A 19,805-nucleotide genomic window follows, 5' to 3' on the forward strand; every position below is an offset into this window, starting at 1 on the left:
AGGCAGGGGACAGGACAGTGGGGCTTTGGGGGTCCTGGCTGTAATCTTTTTTCTTGAGCCAAAATGCTGAGTTCTCCACCCGTGGAAACAAATCAGTGCTCGACATTCCAGAATAAAGCTCTGGTATTTAAGATGTACTTTCCCCTCGAATAATGAACATTTAAAATAACACTTTACTTCATACACATTAAAGTTACTGTGAGTTTTGAAACAAGGGCACATGTTATTAATTTTCCACCAAAGTGCCAATGGCTGAGGAGAGTGAATATGGACCTCCAGGGGTCCAGGGGCACAAGCAGTGCACGCCCCAAGTGCGAAATGCCTTTAGGTTTCACGTTTGATATTTTAAAAAATTCATAAAATGTTTATATCCTATTTCATGTTATCTGGGTTTGTAAAATTTAAAACAATGTTTCTCATATTCAAACAAATCCTAATTAAATCTTCAAGTAAAATTAACCCTCTAGGAAAATAACCAATGTGTCCCCTGTGAGGGTAGGAGTCCTCCAGCTTGAGAGGGCTGACGTGGAGTTTTCTTATCCCTGGCGTATGCATTATCTGATGTCGAAATGGAGAGAAGGCCAGACTCGAAGTGAGCAGCCCTGGGGATCAGCCTTGACTCTGCCATCCCCAGCTGTGTGATCGTGGGCAAGTCAACCTGGGGGGGCCTCAGTTTCTTCATTTATAAGCTGGGGAAAATACATGGCTATCCAATGGGTTGTTGTCCAATGTCCAGCATGTTCAAACAGGATTATGTACCATTTTGCCATGCACATTTTTAGAATAAAACCGGGTCCACTTCCTCCATGCTCTCCCAGAGAACTTCTGGTGGGGTGAGTTATGGAGAAGAGGCCATCAGAATGGGCTTACCCCGGGGTGTTATGAGCATGTTAGCTTTAAAGCCCTGAACAAAACTCTGCTGCTTGGGCTGTAGCCCATCCAGAACAACCGTTTGTCATAAACTTGCTATTTCTTTGTGCTGCTGTTACCTGGTATGTTTAAGTAATGAAACAGCTGCTGCATTTCAATAGACAAAGGCTTACAGTATGTCTGAGGCAAGGCATTTATTGCTAGGCTTTAAACTTCTTAAACAATTCCATATGGAGACTTGAGTGGCAGAACACTTAATGTAAACTTTCAAAGGAAACTGCCCACCAAATTCTGAACTTTATGAAAGTTGTCTGAAACATATTCTTTTTCAGAGGGCCGAATTGCCATTCCCTATTTCAAAGGGAAAAGGCCACAGCGTTGCTACCCACATACCGGGGAGAAACACAAGACCCTGTCTGAGGCATGTACTGGTCCTGAAGAAACAATTAGCTTTTTCACTCAGATCCATTTATAGAAGAAGCAACAGGGTTAAGTGGATGGAATTTAGAATTAGGAGTCAAAGGCTTAGTTCTCTAGTTGTGATTTTAATATCCGTTCTCTCTCCTGAATATCTCTTCACTTTAGATCCAATTAAAAAATCAATATCTATACATGACACAGTGCTGGGTGTCCACTGTGCCCTGGTTTCCTTGAACTCAACAGGGCACTTGTCTAATTAAAAAAAAGGGCCTGGGCATTTTGCATAATAAGATGACATGAGAATATGAATACATTTTCAAAAGAGATACCTATTATATATATAATAGTGGGATAGATTTGTCTCATATATACAATTATATATATGAGCTTTAAAGTATATATGTTTTATATATAAAACTAAACCTTTTATATATACTTGCATAGTAAAAAGTAGTACCTAAAAAATACTCAAGTAGTCATTCTAGAATGTAAAGCTAGTTCCTGGTAGATACAAAAAGTCACACTGTTAACAAAGATAACCATAATTTCGTAAGAATTCAGCATTATAGGAGACATCTGCCTTCTTCACAACCCTGTTGGCTTCCGTTTCCAGGTTTGACCTTGGGGATCAGGTCGCGATTGGAGTCCCCCTGTCTCATGACTCTTATGGGAGGCCTCTCTCAAGACAACTAGCAGAGCTTCCCCTCCACGGATAATGTCCTTTGGTGGGGGTTTAGCCATTTCATGAGAGCAATTCAACACACCAGTGAGAGGTGAGGGAAATACCTACATTTCATGTGTGCGAGAGTGTGTGTGTGGGGGGGGTGTTTCTTGAGAAGGTGAAAGTGGGATAGCTTTGCCATAGTCCCTTTTCTTTCTTGTAACTAATTTGTGTCAAGCTACTCACAGCTACAGACAGGAAGTGCTATTTCCTGTGCTGATGATTTAATACAGTGCAGAGCAGAGCAGCGTTTGAACTGATGGCAGCACTAATGACTCTGGGTAAAACAGTGAAAAGATAAATGATCCTTAATCAGGAAAATGTTTAAATAAGCAAATGCCTGGATATACCACACAAAACAACCCAAATTCATTTAAGGGAAGTTGAGAGGGTAATTTTTAAAATACACAGACTATTTGTTTAGTACTTTCTATTTTTCTAAATGGCTTATGGCCACATTTATTACCCTCTCTGACAGCTCTGCGAGCTATCTTGGTGTTCTGACTGTAGTTTCCGAAGGGACTGACTTCAACTCAGAGGGGCAAAATGACTTGCTTCAGGTCACATAGCAGGCCGTTGGTCAAGCTTAAGAATAAAATTCAGTTTCCACAGTCCCAGTTTATTTACCTGCTGGCTGATACTGCAAAGCATTCTGCTAACCTCGTTTGAACACCAAAAACACGTATGGAAAGAGAGTAAGTGAAAAACAAGGTTGTTCACGTGAGTGTGTGAGGTTCCTTATAGTCAAGAAGGCAGATGCAGAGATCGTGGACAAGGAATGGACTGTGATATATAGAAGCAAAATTTCAAAATAAATCTTGAAATATAGATAAGGGTTATTTATAGTTATTAAATAGGCAGCCATATTAATTTCCTACAATTATATTTTTCACAGTATTTGCATATCCCCTGTTTTCTGGGACAAATTCCTAAGTCAGATAGAGGTACTGCGATTCTACATCGGGAGCAAACAGACACATAGAAGTTAAGTGACTCGACTTAGGTCAGCAGAGTCCATAGAAGAAAGAGGTTTTAGAACCCAGGTTTCTCCTAAATTCTACCATGGGGCTCTTTGTACTACTTTGCCATCCAATTTTTATTTCTTACAACCAAGGTGGGTGATGTATCCTTGGTTTAAATAAAAATATGTATCCTTAGAAGATAACGAGGGCTAAAACTGCTGGTGTCTCCCTTGTCAGGATTCAGAAAAGCCCGCTATAAAACACCTCATTATAACCTATCTTATCTAAAAGACAATTTCTCAAATAACTTGCGGTATTATTTGTACTTTTAAAAGTTAACTACCAAAAGAACTAAACCAGACCACCTAATTAAAGTGTGATATCCTGACTATTATAAATTACCCTAAAAAGGGAGCGATTCTAGACAATATAGATCCATTGGTGGGTCGTCTAGCAGAATACTTTTGAGTTATGAGGTTATGTTGTCCTTAAAAGTAAAGTTCACTGACTTTGTATCCAAGGGGATAAAGCAAGAAGCCCTTTCCCAGGTTAAAATAGCATCCTGTAGTTTTTAGAAGCTGAAAATAATCATATTAACATATAATGTGTGTGTGTGCATGCATGGCGTGTGTGTAAGAACAAATATATCCTTGGCCTTTAATCTCAAGGCCTAGGAGACAGGGCATCTGGTTTTATTGCTGGCTTTGCAATTAGTTTACACCATGACCAGGACTATGGCATTTTTGAGCAAATTCACACCCTCCTAGAAGAGAGCCGAATGGAAATATCTTGGTACTATAGCTCGAGGTTTTACGTTTCCTTTCCTAAATTCTCTTTCACTTGTCAGTCACTCACCACTTGTAATGGAAAGTAAGGAACCTGGTAACAGATATGTCAACTACTCAGAAAATATGACAAAAACTCGGAAGACAATCTGTGCAATTTCCATATGAGGATGGGTTAGAAATCAAAGGAAGACCATTTATAAGAACTTACGTTATTGATCATAAGGTGCATTATCGTTTTTGGAATTAGATCGCGGATACATTTGTTGATAATGGACATGTAGGAGTCTACCAGGTTGCGGATGGTTTCCACTTGTCTCTCCAACTGTGGATCCATGGAGAAGTTTTCTGCTTGGCCATTCTCATCATTTTCAGTCTAACAGAAAAGAAACAAAACAGGGATTATCTCATATTTGCCCAGAAGAAAATAAAATACCAGACATTATCAGATGATCAACCTCCGCTTAGCATGTTTGGAGTTTATACCACCATCTGATCTCCTGCCCGCTAATTCTAAGAAGAGATCAGAACTCTGCAGTTATTATTCTACTCTTAGCCTGCCACATTCTGGGCGAAGCAAGTATTCTAATTCTGAATAAATGTTGAGGCGAATAACCAGATAAACAGTGTACCTAACAACATACCTCCAGAGAACAATCTAAATCTTAAATCGTTTGCAAGCTGGCCAAAGAACTGAGTCCAAACATATGATGCAGATCTAAACCTCCAGGGATTCTATAGATTAGAAATAACCTTGGTGTTGTTCTGGCACATCGAGGCTGCTCTGGAATGGATCAACATTTGGATCAACCCAGATTCAAAGCTAAATTTCTCGGACTGGCCGAAAGCCAAATAAGAGATATAGACGATAATTTATTCTTCCACGCACTTGCTGGAATTTCTTATGTAAATTCATGCTTCTGTCATCACTACTAAAGGCTGGCTCCATTGTGAAAAACTTACAATTTTAACTTCCAACTTGTTATTCTTTGAATAAAACAGAACATATCTATACACAAAGAATTTATTTGTACAACATGAGTGGAGCATCTGTTTTCTATACTATGGAACTTGAGTTAATTAATTTTGGCTTATCCACCAGAGGCGGGGTTGGAATGGCATCTTCATCATTAAGGGCTGACCTATTGGCTTGGCATTGAAATCAATTTAGAACAAATGGTCCCCATTTCAAGTCAGGTTGAACCACCTAAACCCTAGAATATGATACAGATATTGTTAGTGGTCTGGCTACTTTCTAGCATTTGGAAAGATTTAATTACGAATGTAAAAAGCAGAAATAATTTATTGCTTCCAAAGTGGATGTAAAGTACTTTTCTTTGGAAATGTACATACTTTGATCTGCCAGGTTTTCAATCGTTCAATCAGTTCTTGGCAAAGCACTGCGCTGCATAGCTTAACTGGATCTATAAATGACAAGCCTTTGCTTTGAACCAATGTGCATGTGTGAAAGGCATATGGATAGGCCACAAAATCGACAATAACAAAGATAGAATCGGTTCTCATAATTTACACAGCCTCCTCTCAATCCGAAAAACCTAATGGTAAAAGAACCACTTTAAGATAATATATGCTCCATTCACTTGCCAATTCTGAGAGTGTGACTCTGTGCTTCAGGGTAACAGCACGAGACTGTCTCTGAGGCATCTTACTGCTACAACCGCAACCTAGGTGATCAGTAGTTTCAAAAAGGACAGTTGTTTCCCTATACTCTTTCTTTCAAAATGGCTTTTGGTCACTGAAAAAAGAACCCTTAAATATTATGTATTCTTTATTTTTATTATTAGATTGTGATGTTGGCCCATTGCACCTGGGATAAATAGACGAAAGACTAAGGTCACAGAGTGGTAAAATGATAGCTCTAAGGTCAGCCATGGCAGTGAAAAAACCAGTCATATTCCCAGACTTCTTTCTGGGGCATAAAAACCACTCTGAATCTGCAGATGCATCCTACCCAGATTCTAAGAGTCAAGGGTAATTGCTATGTTGTTTTAAAGTTATTGTATCTGAACATGAATACATTAGGTGCAAGTCGGGCTCTATCCTACTGGTTGTATGACCACATTTTGGTTTCCTGATGACATTAAGACTCGGCTTCTTCTTCTTTAAAGTGTGGATATGCTTACCTGGAAACCCAGTGGCAGCTAAATGAGATGATGTATATGAAATGAATGATCAGAGGACCTCATGGGTACTCAGAAAATGTTAATGTCTTTCCCTCCTTTCTAAACATTCATGGAATATGAGAGAGCTGTTTGACTCACAACACACATTATGAAAACATAAGCTCAAAAATTTGAACATAAAACATTTTCAATACGAATGCTTCAACATAAAAATGCCAACCTGTGTGTTTGTGTATGAAGGCATGTATGGGTGTGTGTTTTCTGCAAACTTTCCCCCTTGCCTGGTGTCCCCTTGTCTCACCACTCTTTGTCCACCTTGTGAAGAGCTTCCATCTTTCACAGCCCTACTCCTCCATCGCCGCTCCCAGGCAAGCTTCTGATGACTGCTGGACCCTCTGCCCTTCCTTCCACACTTCAACTGCGCTTGCACTCTATTTATTTAATATCCAGCTTAGTTTTGTGCTTCTCTCTCTCTGAGACTCTAGGCTCTCATTTATCTTTCCCTTCGTAGCTCCTAGCACAGTGTTTGGTGCCCATGAGGAGAGGAGGGGAAAGAACAGGAGGTAATAATAGTACAAATGGGTGTATCAGAGTCAAGGAAGCCGCCCCAGTGCATTTCAGTCTCTCCGAATGCCGACTTGTTAGAGAAATTAGAGACTAGAGAAACCCCACGTTGATGAGTTAGGATCTACTACTACTTGAAAACAACGAGGATGATAAAATGAAATGATTATGGAATTAATGTATATAAATGAATACATAACCTCCATTATAAATATAGCACAATTCAGTTTGTCTCTGTTTTAAAATATTTTTGGATTTTGCTATTGTATTTAGCAGTAGGAGGTGATGGCATTTCAGAATCAATGTATTACCTTCTCCTAAGAACATTTATTAAGCCTTTACTGTGTTCCAGGTAATATGCTAAGTACTTTATATAGAAGAACTGCACGAAAGCCATAGCACACAGGTACCATTGTTATTGCCAAGCTACAGAAGACCCACCTTGGCTCTGAAAGCTGAAATTCGTTCAATATATGGCAGATAAATATGATTTTAAGACAATTTCTTTAGGTCTAAAAAACTGGAAGTATTATGAAACAGTGAAAAATCCATAATCTATCTAGTTAGTTTTCTAGATAAAACAATAAGTGTCAAGAGAATGTCCAGAAAAAAAAAAATCCTTCAAGTACTGATATTTGTAAAAAATGATTTAGTTAAAAGAGAAAAGCTGGATAAACAGCTTACATTAAATGAATCTCCAAGGATATGAAACACCAAGAAAATTGTATCATCATTCACATTTTGACACAGAAACCCCGAATTTTCCCATTTTACACCATTCTTAACATTTAGCCTTGTTTGACGTTTTTGCATTATCAAAATATGCAAAAGACGTTGACTTTCACTTTTGACACAGATGCAGTTAAAAAGCAAAGATCAGAGTGAACGGAGAATATTGATTTAATTGTAAACATTAAAAGGAAAAAACAGAGGCATTCCAAAATAACCGGTAAAACAAGTTGAAATTCTCTCCAGCTTTTGCAAATACTGGTAGGCACATGCTGATATGCAAATCTTAACTCTTCTGATAGTACTGTGGACATGATGGGGAGACACAGCATTCAGAATGCAAATTTGATTTCTTCTCCGATTTTAGATAGAAACAGTAATTGCCCCTTCTAGGATGTCGAAAATGAATGAGAAAAGAAGGACACAGATGGAATTTTTCTTTTAACTGAGTAATTGCAGAGAGCAAACACTCCCTTTTCTCTAACCCCAGTTCTAACCAAATTCTCTCTCGTGCTCTTTCCTGTATGTACACTGTGTATGACTATGTATTTTTTCTTTGTTTAAATTATAGGATTGCAATAGGATTCTTTGCAGTCGAGGCACTGAAGTGACAGCTGTTTATCATTATCCTCATCAAGGGAATGTAAAATAAAAATAGTAATTTGTCTCTGATCTTTGAGGCAAAAAAGAAGGGTCTGCAAACATTTAACCTTTTATGTGCAGGTTCAGTGATGCTGTTTACAAAATGGGAGTAATATCGTAGGAACCTGCTTTCATCTGGAAAGTACAATAGACAGGCCTTCCTAGTGCAATTTTTTTTCTAAGCACCTTTTGAGAAATCCAATTCCATTTAAACAATACAAATGTTAGCATTGTAAATGGGAAGTTATTCATAAAAATAACTATAACTTTCTTAAGAGATTCTTTGCACAGTGTTTTAATTTTTGTAAAATTTTTACAAAATTTTAATTTCGTACTTTCTTTGAGAGCCTTACTACCTTAATAGGTGAGCGAATGAAAGTGTTGAACTAGAAATTGTTCTCACCAGACCTTGAAGCATCCATCATGTAAGCTCTGGTTTGACTGGGATGTGTTATGTTGCATGAGTTTTGTGTTTATATCTTTGCTTTTTCTTATATCTCTCATTTGATTATGTCATAGGTTTATTTGAGGACCATTGAAACTATCTCAATAAGGTTGGTGACTTCAAGTTTTTAAAAGTTGAATAATACCAAGTATCCTAGCAGTATATAAGCATACAAATACCATAAAGCTAATGGGGGAGGTTTTCATCTTTGTCACCAACAGAGAATATTGGCCAATAATCCTTATATATACACAAGTGATTTTTCCAGATAACTGATGTTTGTCCCCTTTTAAGCATTTATTATTATTATTATGCAATTCTCTACTACTTTAAAGAAAGAGTAAAAAAAAATCAATTAACTTTTTCTTCATGAATCAGTGTTTTGTTATGAACCACTAACACCATGGTAATGCACCTTTGAACCTTCCAGCCTCACATTATTGAGAATGTCTTCACTGAGAATCTTCTCCCACACCCAAACATTCACATGTAATTGGACAAGGCTACAAGGATCTGGTTAGGGTGGTGTTGGTGCACTCCACCATCAAAAGTCATCTACAAATATTGAGATAAAATATGTGTTTTCCCAAATGCTACGAGAATGCCCAAATACAGTCCCACAAGAGTAAACATAAGACAATTCTTTATGATGTTGGTCATGCTGATGGCTCTTTTTGACTCAGAGTGATTCCTTTGCTCCTGCTAATTCTGTTAATATCAATTTATCAAAATGTTTACCTATTTAAGTAATCAAATATTATAATCACAAGAGAAATTCCAGTAGTTTCATTTATAAGAAGAAAACACCCGAAGACTAGGGGAAAAAAATGACCCAAGAGTAATCTATGTTTTACAAATTCTATTTTCAGTACCTAAAAATGTACAACTATATGGAAATTTTAAATTATTATATCCATTCTACTGTTTATACAGTAGATATTCTTAAATCTCATTCACTTCCAAATCAGAATATTACTAAGGGTATAAGGTCTACACAATAAAAAAACTGGGTCTTATTACAAAGATTAAAAGATGGGCAAAAAGTATGGAAGAAAATCATAAATACTGTAACGCAAAATCTGTCAGTTACTTAAGAATCTTTACATGAATAAGCATAGTTGCACTATAGTAAAATTCCAAAGAAAGCAGGGGCTATAAAATCCAAGTGTTATGAGAACCGCATGGGACATCATAACAGATAAACTGTATAACAAAATAACCGCGTAGGTATGCAGTTGGTCTTATTTCCTTTTATATTATGAGGTGGGTAACCTTTCAAAGTTCAGCCTAAGTACAATTTCAGGGCAGAAACTTCTTAGCAGAAAACAAAAGTAAAAAGAATGCAGTGCATTAGGAAAAAACACACAACAGTAAAACTCTCTGGGTAAAATCATTTTGTTCAAGGGTAAACTGATGAAACTTAAAAAAAATAAAGCTATAATCAAGGGTTTTAAATTTCCCTGAGATCCACTAAACACTGCAGTTGATAAAGTTGTCACCTGCATTCAACTGTAGAATCCCCTAAAGGCCTCAAGATAACTTTTTCAGCCAACCCTTCACATGGAATTCATAAGTACACCGTTCTCTGACATTCCAGGGCCCGATGGCTTTACCAGTGGAGAGCTACTTCCAAACTAGGACTTCTGTCACTGTAAATACTCATGTCCAATTAAGAAATAAACTAAAATTTAAAGACGGTTGTCTCAATTTAGTTAAACTTTTACATTTACAAAAAAACCCCAACAAAACAATTGTGAAGATGGTAAACAAAAAATATACAGAGGGCACTAAAATTACTGATATTGAGAACAAGATTGATTGGACAAAGATCTATCTTCTAATGTACCGACCATTGGATCTGAAGTTAACTTTCTTCTGGTTTCGTCTCTCTTTTCTTCCCCTGAAATTGGGGGTGGGGGGGAGAGAGAGAGAGATATATATATATAGAGAGAGAGAAAGTGTGTGTGTGTGTATTTGTGTGTATGTTGTCAACTTGACAATATGGAGGATGTAAGTACAGAAAACAAAACTGTCTTTACTTCACCTTAATCCTGGCATTTGCTTTGTCTGTAAGATTTGTCTATTTCTCACGAAGTAGCAAAAACTAAGAGAGTCAACATTATGGCAACCATGACTTGCTTAAAAAGCAGCAACTCATGGTTGCCTTTATAATAAAACTATTCTAAGGTAGATTTTATAAAAAGATGCAATGATTATTTGAGACAATTCTGTATTATTTTAAAATATTTAGTATATGAGATTGCCCTGAGGGCTGTACTAGTAAGATTTGTAACTATGACTTGAGGTATGAGAGAAAAGGCCAATGTGGATTTTTAAAAACTTTCTTCCTCTAGATGATTTGTAAAGTAATTTAGGAACAGAAACCAGGTTTCAACCACTAAAAAAAATCAATAAGTTTATAATTCATAATTTTGATCACCTAGATATTTCTATACAGAGTAAGAAGGTAACTTTAGGTTGAAGATGCAAATATTGCTAAAAATGTGTAATTCCTGGGTGGCACCTGTAGCTCAAAAGGGTAGGGTGCCAGCCCCATATGTCAGAGGTGGCAGGTTCAAACTCAGCCCTGGCCAAATTAAAAAAAAAAAAAAAGTGTAATTCCTAAAAATATTAGTGAAGACTATGATTTTTCCCTTTGCCAACTGTATTTCTTCAGTCAATACAAACCACTTTCAAATTAGATATAATTATTTTTGAATTAAAGAGGTCTTAGTCAAATGAAAAATTTGATAGAATGACTTTTCTTAAAAATTCTCATCACATAATTTCATTTTGCATTGGTGTCCAAATGAATTAAATATTGACATTCCTTAATAATTTATAAAATACCTGGGGACATGCATAAAATAGAAAGGGCATGATACCTAATTTTAGAGGGCTTACAACTGAATTCTTGTGGCTTAAGGTAGCATATAGAGATAACTTCACAGAATATCAAGGTGGTATGTTTGATTAAAATCAAAAAGGAATCAAAATAAATAAATAAAATAATTCTGGATGATGATTCTTACCACCTCAATAGAACTCTTACCAAATTTATTTATACTTTCCCTATTACTACGAGTAGCATATTCCCCAAAATATTCCAGAGAATTACCAAATCAAAGAAGCTACAATGAAAACCCCTGGATCAAACACACATTTGCAGAATTTTCAGAATTCATCCAATACAAATTAAAAAAAAAAAAGCCCACCATGACTGAGTAGGAATACTCTAAATGACCAATCCACTTTCATTTGAGGAAAATTTAGTATAGTGAATTAGATTATAAACTATGGAATGAAGAGACTTATATTTATGTCTTGGCTCTGTCATTAATTAGCTCTGTGATTTTAGTGAAGTTAAAGTTAAGAAGATGCTTTGCTTCTCTAGGTCTTAATTTCTGCACCTACAAGCAGGGGTTATTTTAGCACCTTATATATTTTATAGGGTGGGGCTCACTTGGTGAGATAATTCAGAAAAGGCACTTACTATAGTGTCAGACATAGATTAAGTATTCAAGAGAAGGAAACCATTTTTATTATTTGCGATAAATAATGTAAATGACGTAAGTGACCTGTGAGTTTACAATTCATAATTACAAGCTTGGGTTAAAGAGAAAGAATTCAAAGGATCCCTTGTAGACAGACTCTTTTACCTTGGACTGTTTTCTACATCAAAGAAAGAAATTAGAAAGATATCTGGAGAACACTTAGAGAACTAAAAATAGACCTGCCATTTGATCCTATAATTCCTCTACTAGATATATATCCAGAAGACCAAAAATCACACTACAACAAAGATATTTGTACTAGAATGTCTATTGCAGCCCAATTCATAATTGCTAGGTCATGGAAGAAGCCCAAGTGCCCATCAACCCACGAATGGATTAATAAATTGTGGTATATGTACACCATGGAATACTATGCAGCAATAAAGAAAGATGACTTTCTTTAGAGAAGAAAGACTTTACCTCCTTCATGTTTACATGGATGGAGCTGGAAAATATTCTTCTTAGCGAAGTATCTTAAGAATGGAAGAAAAGTATCCAATGTACTCAGTCCTACTATGAAACTAATTTATAGCTTTCATAGGAAAGCTATAACCCAATTATAGCCCAAGAATATGAGGAAAGGCGAGAAGGAGGAGAGAGGAAGGGAGAGGATGGGTAGAGGGAGGGTGATTGGTGGGATCACTTCTATGGTCCATCTTATAAGGGTACATGTAAATTTTTCTAAACGTAGAATATAAATGTCTTAACACAATAACTAAGAAAATGACATGAAGGCTATGTTAACCAGTTTGATGAAAATATTTCAAATTGTATATAAAAACAGCACACTGTACCCCATGACAGTATTAATGTACACAGCTATGATTTAATAAAAAAATAAATAAATAAAATAAAGAAAAAAATTTGTCCCATAAAAAAAAAAAGAAATTAGGCTACAATCTTACTAACAATTATGAGTTTATTATAACAAATCTATCAGATCCTTTACTATCTATCTGAGTAGAAGAATAGGGACAATCTTTAGAGCCCTTTCAGCCCTAACATTCTGTGACTCTAAGAAAAGGAAGGAGTATTTAAGTCAGAACTATTCAGAAATGGTGCATGTCTATTCACCAATTCACTATATGAATTCAAGCAAATTACGTAGATAAGCTGGAAAAAAATAGAACATCAGTGAGTCTGATGGTGGGGACAGGGCTAGAATTGATGGCTTCTGAGAATTCCTGCCAAAGATTTTGTGATTCAATAGTGTTTCAAATCCACAGATATATTCACTTCTTTTATCTCTGAAATTAGCAGGACATTAAGAAAGAAACATAAATTTGCTAGTAAAAGGTAAAAAAAACAAACAAACCAGTAGCTTTATCTATTGGTAAACTATTTCTAGGAAGGCAGACAAAATAATTAATAGCTAATATCTTTTACATGCCTTCACACACACCATCTCAGTAGATCTTTTGAGAGAGAAGTACAGACAAATGATGGTGGTATTGAGTTAGATCTATTGGTTCTGCTACTTGCTAACTCTGGAATCTTGGGAAAGTTAACCTCTATGTGTTTCAGTTTTCTGTCAAATAGAGAAATACTCTGACCTATAATAACTATTACCTTTACAGGGTTGTGTGGATGAAATAAATTACTAGTAGAAATTCAGAAAAGAGCTTGGCATATAATAATTACTAACTAGAGTAAACTGACAACATAAATAATGGGAAAAATATTTGCAATATATCTGATAAAGGGCTGATAACTAGAATATGAAAGAGCTCAAGCAAATTAGCAAGAAAAAAATAAGACAACCCCATTAAAAAGTGGATACAAAAGATATGAAGAGAAACGTATTAAATGAAGATCGTCTGATGGCCAACAAACACAGGAAAAAATGCTTGACATCTCTAATCATCAAGGAAATGCAAATAAAAACCACAATGAGATTTTACCTAACTCTGGTGAGAACGGCTCCTGTCAAAAAGTCTCAAAGCAACAGATGCTGACGTGAAGGCAGAGAGAAAGGAATACTCATTTACTGTTGGTGGGACTCCAAACTAGTACATAGGTCATTACAAAAATTTTGATACACAAAAATCAAGAAATCCATGAGGACAGAAACGAAGAGAGCTCTACTGGCAACACTGAAAAGATGAGCAAGTTGGAACTTGCATGGTTGAGTCAGAAAGGATGCCGTCAACTTGTGTCTCTTGGAAATGGAATAATGGCCCATAACACAGTCCGTCTCAAAACTTTTGTAGCTCTACAGAAAGTAGTACGGAGGGATCTCAAAGAACAAAAGTAGACCTATGTTTTGATCCAGCAATCCCACTACTGGGCATTTACCCAAAGGAAATAAACACATTTGCATACTGCATTTGAATGTTTATGGCAGCCCAATTCATGATTGCAAAGATGTGGAAACAATCCAAGTGCCCATCAGTACATGAATGTATTAATAAAATATGGTATATGTGTACCATGGAGTTCTACTCAGCCATAAAAATGGCAGTCTAGTATCTTTTGTAACAACTGGATGGAACTGGAGACCATTCTTCAAAGTAAAGTATTGCAAGAATGGAAAAACAAACATCACATATACTTACAACTGAATGGGAACTAGCTGGTTAACACTTATGTGCCCATATGGAAATACAACTCAGTGGAAATATAGTAGTTGGGAGAGGGGTGGAGGGGCAGGGTAAACACACACCTAATGGGTACAATGCTCATATTTGGGGTGAAGGGAACACTTACAACATCAATTTAAAATATACAAATGCAAATTATATAACCAAAATGTATATACCTTCTAATACTCTGAAATTAAAAAATAAATATTTAAAAAACTCAACCACCCCCAAATACTCGATAAATGTTGGCCATTATTAGTCTCTTGATTTTTAGAAAGAAACTATTAAAGAGAGAGATGTGCCTAAGGTCATAGAGACAACGAGATCCAGACATAAGTCTTATCTAATTTTCCTTGTGCCCATTTCATCCTCTTCATATCATGTCACTGCTTATGCTCATTAGCAATACCTCAATAAAATGGGGTACTAAGCAGGAAATTAAGTAGAAAATGACAAACTTTTTGCAAGTAGAACGTTTTCTTTTTTTTTTCTTTTTTTTTTTTTTAAGTAGAACATTTTCGTACTCTTCTAAGAGGTCATGATAGCATCCCAAAGAAATAAAATCCAGTGCTATCCTCTAGAAATTTAATACATGCCGTATCTCTGGTAGGCCACATTTAGAAAGGAAAAATAGATGTGGGAATTCATTTTAATAATGTTTCAGTTAACCAAATATATCCAAAAATTATCATTTTGACGTGTGTTATGGGCTGAGTTGTGCCTCCCCCATTCATACGTTGAAACCCTAACCCCCATCACCTCAGAATGTGACTGTATTTGGAGATAGGGGGTTTAAGGAAGTAATTAAGTTAAACATTAAGTTAAAATGAAGTCATTTGTGTCTAATCCAATATGACTGGTGTCCTTATAAGAAGAGAAAATATAAATATAGGTGCACACAGAGGGGAGAACACATGGAGACACAGGGAGAAGGTGGACACCTACAAGGCCAGGAAGGAAGCCTTAGATGAGACCCACCCTGCTGACATCTTCATCTCACACTTCCACCTTCTAGAACTGTGGGAAAACATACGTTCTTCTTGCTTAAGCCACCCAGCCTATGGTAATTTGTTATGACAGCCCTAGCAAGCTAATACAACCTATAATCACCTAATCAAAATCACTGAGATATTTTGCATTTTTTTGTCCCAAGTATTTGAAATCCAGTGTGTGTGTTACAGTTACAGCACATCACAATTCGGATTATCCACATTTTCTTCTTTTGCCTAATTATTCTGGCTATTGTTGTACTGAATTGAATCAGATGGTGGAAGTGGACATCATTGTCTTGTTCTAGATCTGAGAGAAAAAAATGTTTCAACTTTTCCTCATTTCGTGTGATGTTAGCTGTGTGGGTTTGCACAGACGGCCTTTAATGTGCTGAATTATGTTCCTTACATAGCTGATTTACTGGAGAGCTTTTATTATGAAGGGACGTTGAATTTTATGAAATACTTTTTTAGCACCCATTGAGATGATCATATACTTTTTGTTCTTTATTCTGTTGATGTGTTGTAACACATTTATTGATTTGCACATGTTGAACCACCCATTGGTCCCTGAAATAAATCAGCCTCGATCATGGTGTATAACCCTTTAAATGTGCTGTTGGATTGAGTTTGCTAGTATTCCGTTGAGGATTTTTATATCTATGCTCATCGAGGATATTGGTCTGTTGTTTTCTTTTTTCATTCTTCTTATCTGGTTTTGGTATCATGGTAATGATGGCCTCAGGGAATGAGTTTGGCAAAATTCCTTCTTCTTCAATTATTTGCAGTGGCTTGAGAAAAATGGGTGTTGGTTCTTTGAAAGTGTGTCAGAATTCACAGTCCTGGGCATTTTTTCTTGGGAAATTTTTTTACTGATTTAATATCTTTAGTTATTATTGATCTGTTCATGTTTTCTGTTTCTTCCTGGTTCAATCTGGGTAGGTTGTGTGAGGCCAGGAATTTATCCATTTCCTTTAGGTTCTCAAATTTGTTGGAATATATTTGTTTGTAAGTCTCCTTATTATTCTGTACTATCAGGAGCAATGTATCTTTTTTTTTTTGGCTGGGGCTGGGTTTGAACCCACCACCTCTGGAATATGGGACTGGCACCCTACCTTTTTGAGCCACAGGTGCCACCCACAATGTGTCTCTTTTTAAACAAAAACAAAATAAAACAGAGTCTCACTCTGTTTTGGGAAGCTGGAGTGCTGTGGTGTCATAGCTCACAGCAACCTCAACATCCTGGGTTCAAGTGATCCTCCTGCCTCAGCCTCCCAAGTAGCTGGGACTACAGGTACCCACCACAATGTTTAGCTAAGTTTTCTATTTTTAATTAGAGACAGGGTCTCACTCTCAATCAGGCTGGGTTCAAATTCCCAAGCTCGAGTGATCCTCCTGCCTTGGCCTACCAGAGTGCTAGGATTTACAGGTATGGGTTTATTTCCTATTTATTTGGGTCTTCTCTATTTTTTTCTTAGTATAACTAATGATTTTCCAATTCTGTTTGCCCCTTTTTAAAAACTTTTTGTTGATCTTTTATTTTTTTAGTCTCTGTTTTTTTTTTTTTTTTTTTGAGACAGTGCCTCAACCTGTTGCCCTGGGTAAAGTGCTGTGGCATCACAGCTCACAGCACTTCCAACTCCTGGGCTTAAGCTATTCTCTTGCCTCAGCCTCTCAAGTAGCTGGGATTACAGGCACCCACCACATGCCTGCCTATTTTTTGGTTGTAGTTGTCATTGTTGTTTGGCAGGCCCAGGCTGCGAACTTGCCACCTCTGGTGTATGTGGCAGGCACCTTAGCTGCTTGAGCTACAGGCACCGAGCCTTTAGTCTCTATTTTTATTTCTGGTCTGATCTTTGTTATTTCTTTCCTTCTTCTCCTTTCTTTCTTTGGGTTTGCTTTGTTCTGGTTTTTCTAGTTCCTTGAGGTTCACTGTTAGGTTGTTTATTTGAAATCTTTCTACTGTTTTGATGAAGGCATTTATTTCTATAACTTTTATTTTTAGCACTGCTTTTGCTGTATCTCATTGGTGCTGGTATATTGTGCTTCTATTTTCATTTGTTTCAAGAAGTTTGTTGATTTGCTGCTTAATTTCTTCATTGCCCCTTGAGTGGGTTGCTCAAGAATGTCTTGTTTAATTTCCATTTAAGTTGTACAGTATCCAAACTTCCTCTTCTTATTCATTTCTAGCTTTACACTACTGTGGTCAGCAAAGATACTTGATATAATTCAGATTTTAAAAATTCGTTGACCCTTGTTTTGTGGTCTAACACATGGCCTATCTGGAGAATGGTCCACGTGCTGATGAGAAGAAGAATATGCATTCTGCAACTGTTGCATGAAACATTCTGCTAATGTCTGTTAGGTCCCTTTGGTTTATAGCACAGTTTAAATTTTCTGCAAGGATGATTTGACCAGTGCTGATAATGGGGTGTTTAGCTCCCTAACTCTCCCTTTAGATCTAATAATATTTGATTTATATATCTGGGTGCTCTGGTGTTGGGCATGAAAATTAAGTTTGTGAGCTCATCTTAGAAACAAGTGCTACACTACACACCTTGTTGCTGAATAGTATCAGTACAGTTACTCTGGGAAGCTGTGCACTGATGCCAGTGCCTAGGCTACCTTTCAAAGCAATTTTGGAACTTTTTTCTGGACTAGCCATCAGAGCCATTATCATGTTACTCTTGATGTCCTGAAGGTCATCAAAATGTCTCCTTTCACTATTTCCTTAATCTTTGGGCAAATAAAAAAGTTACTGAGGGCCAGATAGGTGAGTAGGAAGGGTGTTCCACTACAGTTATTTGTTTACTGGCTAAAAACTCCCTCCCAGACAGGGCTGTGTGAGCTGCCACATTATCATGATACAAGGGCCAAGATTTTCAGTTAAAATTTTCCTGTATCAAAACATTCCTCTATCAATGTTTTACTTGGTCTTCTATGTTTCTCACAGTCAGCCAATGATTCTGATGTATAATTCAATGAATTTTTGCCATGTTTTCATCAGTTCTGCTTATTACTGGCTGCCCTGACCTCTCTTCATCAGTGATGCTTTCTCTCCTCTCAGAAAAAACATTTAATCCATTTGTGTACTACCATTTTCTTCATGGCATTATCCCCATAAACTAGAACCATCATGTTCCCTTATTTCACTTCCACTCTTACAAAATTTCACAATAAATTTAATATTTGTTCTTTGCTCTAATTCAAGCTCCAACATTCTTGCAATGACAAACAAAAGCATGCAACAATAATGAATGCCACTCAGCAAGACAACGCCACATGTCAACATGAACACCACTAGGAGACACTGACATATGAAGGTTATGAGCCTTTACTGAGTTGTTGTGCTGCCAGTGTAAGCAAGCACAGTGTGGTAAGTCCACGAACTTAATTGTCAGACCTCATATGTGTTTCCATGAAAAGAAAAACCAAAAATGAGCAGGAGTGGTCATACTTATATCAGATGAAACAGTCTTTGAGTCAAAATTTGTCAAAAGAGACCAAGTCATTATATATGATAAAGGGGTCAATTCACCAAGAGGATTTAACAACTGTGTGTGTGTGTGTGTGTGTATATTTGTCTTGGTCTTTGATTTTTGACAGTTTGAATATAATGTGCCTTGGAGAGTACATTTTTGAATTGCATACATTTGGGGACTCACAAACTTCCTGGATCTGGATGACAATATTTCTCCCAAGATGGGATATTTTCCCCTTTTATTTCATTAAATCAGTTTTTCTATGCCATTTTGCACCTCTTCTCCTTCTGAAATTCTCACATTGTGGATATTTGTTCACTTAATGTTCCATATATCCTATAGTCTTTATTCTTTTTCGTCCTTTTGGCCTTTTTGTCTGACTGGGTTATTCCAAAAGACATGTCTTCAAGTTTAAAAATTCTTTCTTCTTACCTGATCTAGTCTATTTTTAAAGCTCTCAATAGCATTTTTTTAATTCACCGAATTCTTCACTTCCAAGATTTGATTCTTTTTTATGATATATACCCGTATCTCTTTGTTAAATTTCTCATTCAGAAAAATATGGAATGCTCCTTGAATTTGTGTGACATCTTTGAGCAGGAGCCATACTAATCTTCCCACATCATTCCAATTTTAGTGTATGCTAAGTCATACTACCAAGATAAATACCCACAAAGGATTTTCTAACTTGTGGGTTTTCTAGACATTCAGTTGGCTTTTAATATTAACTTGAGTTAATATTTGAGTTGCTTGTAGATATCCTAAAAGCACAGAGACAAGGTTTATCTTTTCTTCCAAATCAGATAAATTTGCTAATAATCAGTGTTTCATTGAAAGGTTTGTCATAGGGCTAAGACTGAATTTCCTGTTTAAATTGATATTGGGGAAAGCCTGTGGGATTTTCTTAGCTGTTTGT

The 19,805-nt window shown here is 36.5% G+C and overlaps 1 protein-coding gene and 1 non-coding gene across 2 annotated transcripts in view; both read right to left on the minus strand.

The window, feature by feature from the left end:
* The window catches only part of DNM3 (dynamin 3), a 549,381-nt gene that overhangs the window by 33,579 nt on the left and 495,997 nt on the right, over window positions 1-19,805 (minus strand). The window contains exon 18 of the mRNA XM_023510815.1: window positions 3,970-4,134. Coding sequence (XP_023366583.1) covers window positions 3,970-4,134 — 165 coding nt within the window. The remainder of the gene's footprint in view (window positions 1-3,969; window positions 4,135-19,805) is intronic.
* On the minus strand, window positions 19,445-19,547 carry LOC111723877. The gene has a single exon (XR_002772323.1). It is a non-coding gene; the product is annotated as a U6 spliceosomal RNA (small nuclear RNA).

The sequence above is a fragment of the Otolemur garnettii genome, unplaced genomic scaffold (assembly GCF_000181295.1).
Source record: "Otolemur garnettii isolate 467f Iridium unplaced genomic scaffold, OtoGar3 scaffold00016, whole genome shotgun sequence".
In the NCBI taxonomy this organism is placed as follows: Eukaryota; Metazoa; Chordata; class Mammalia; order Primates; family Galagidae; genus Otolemur; species Otolemur garnettii.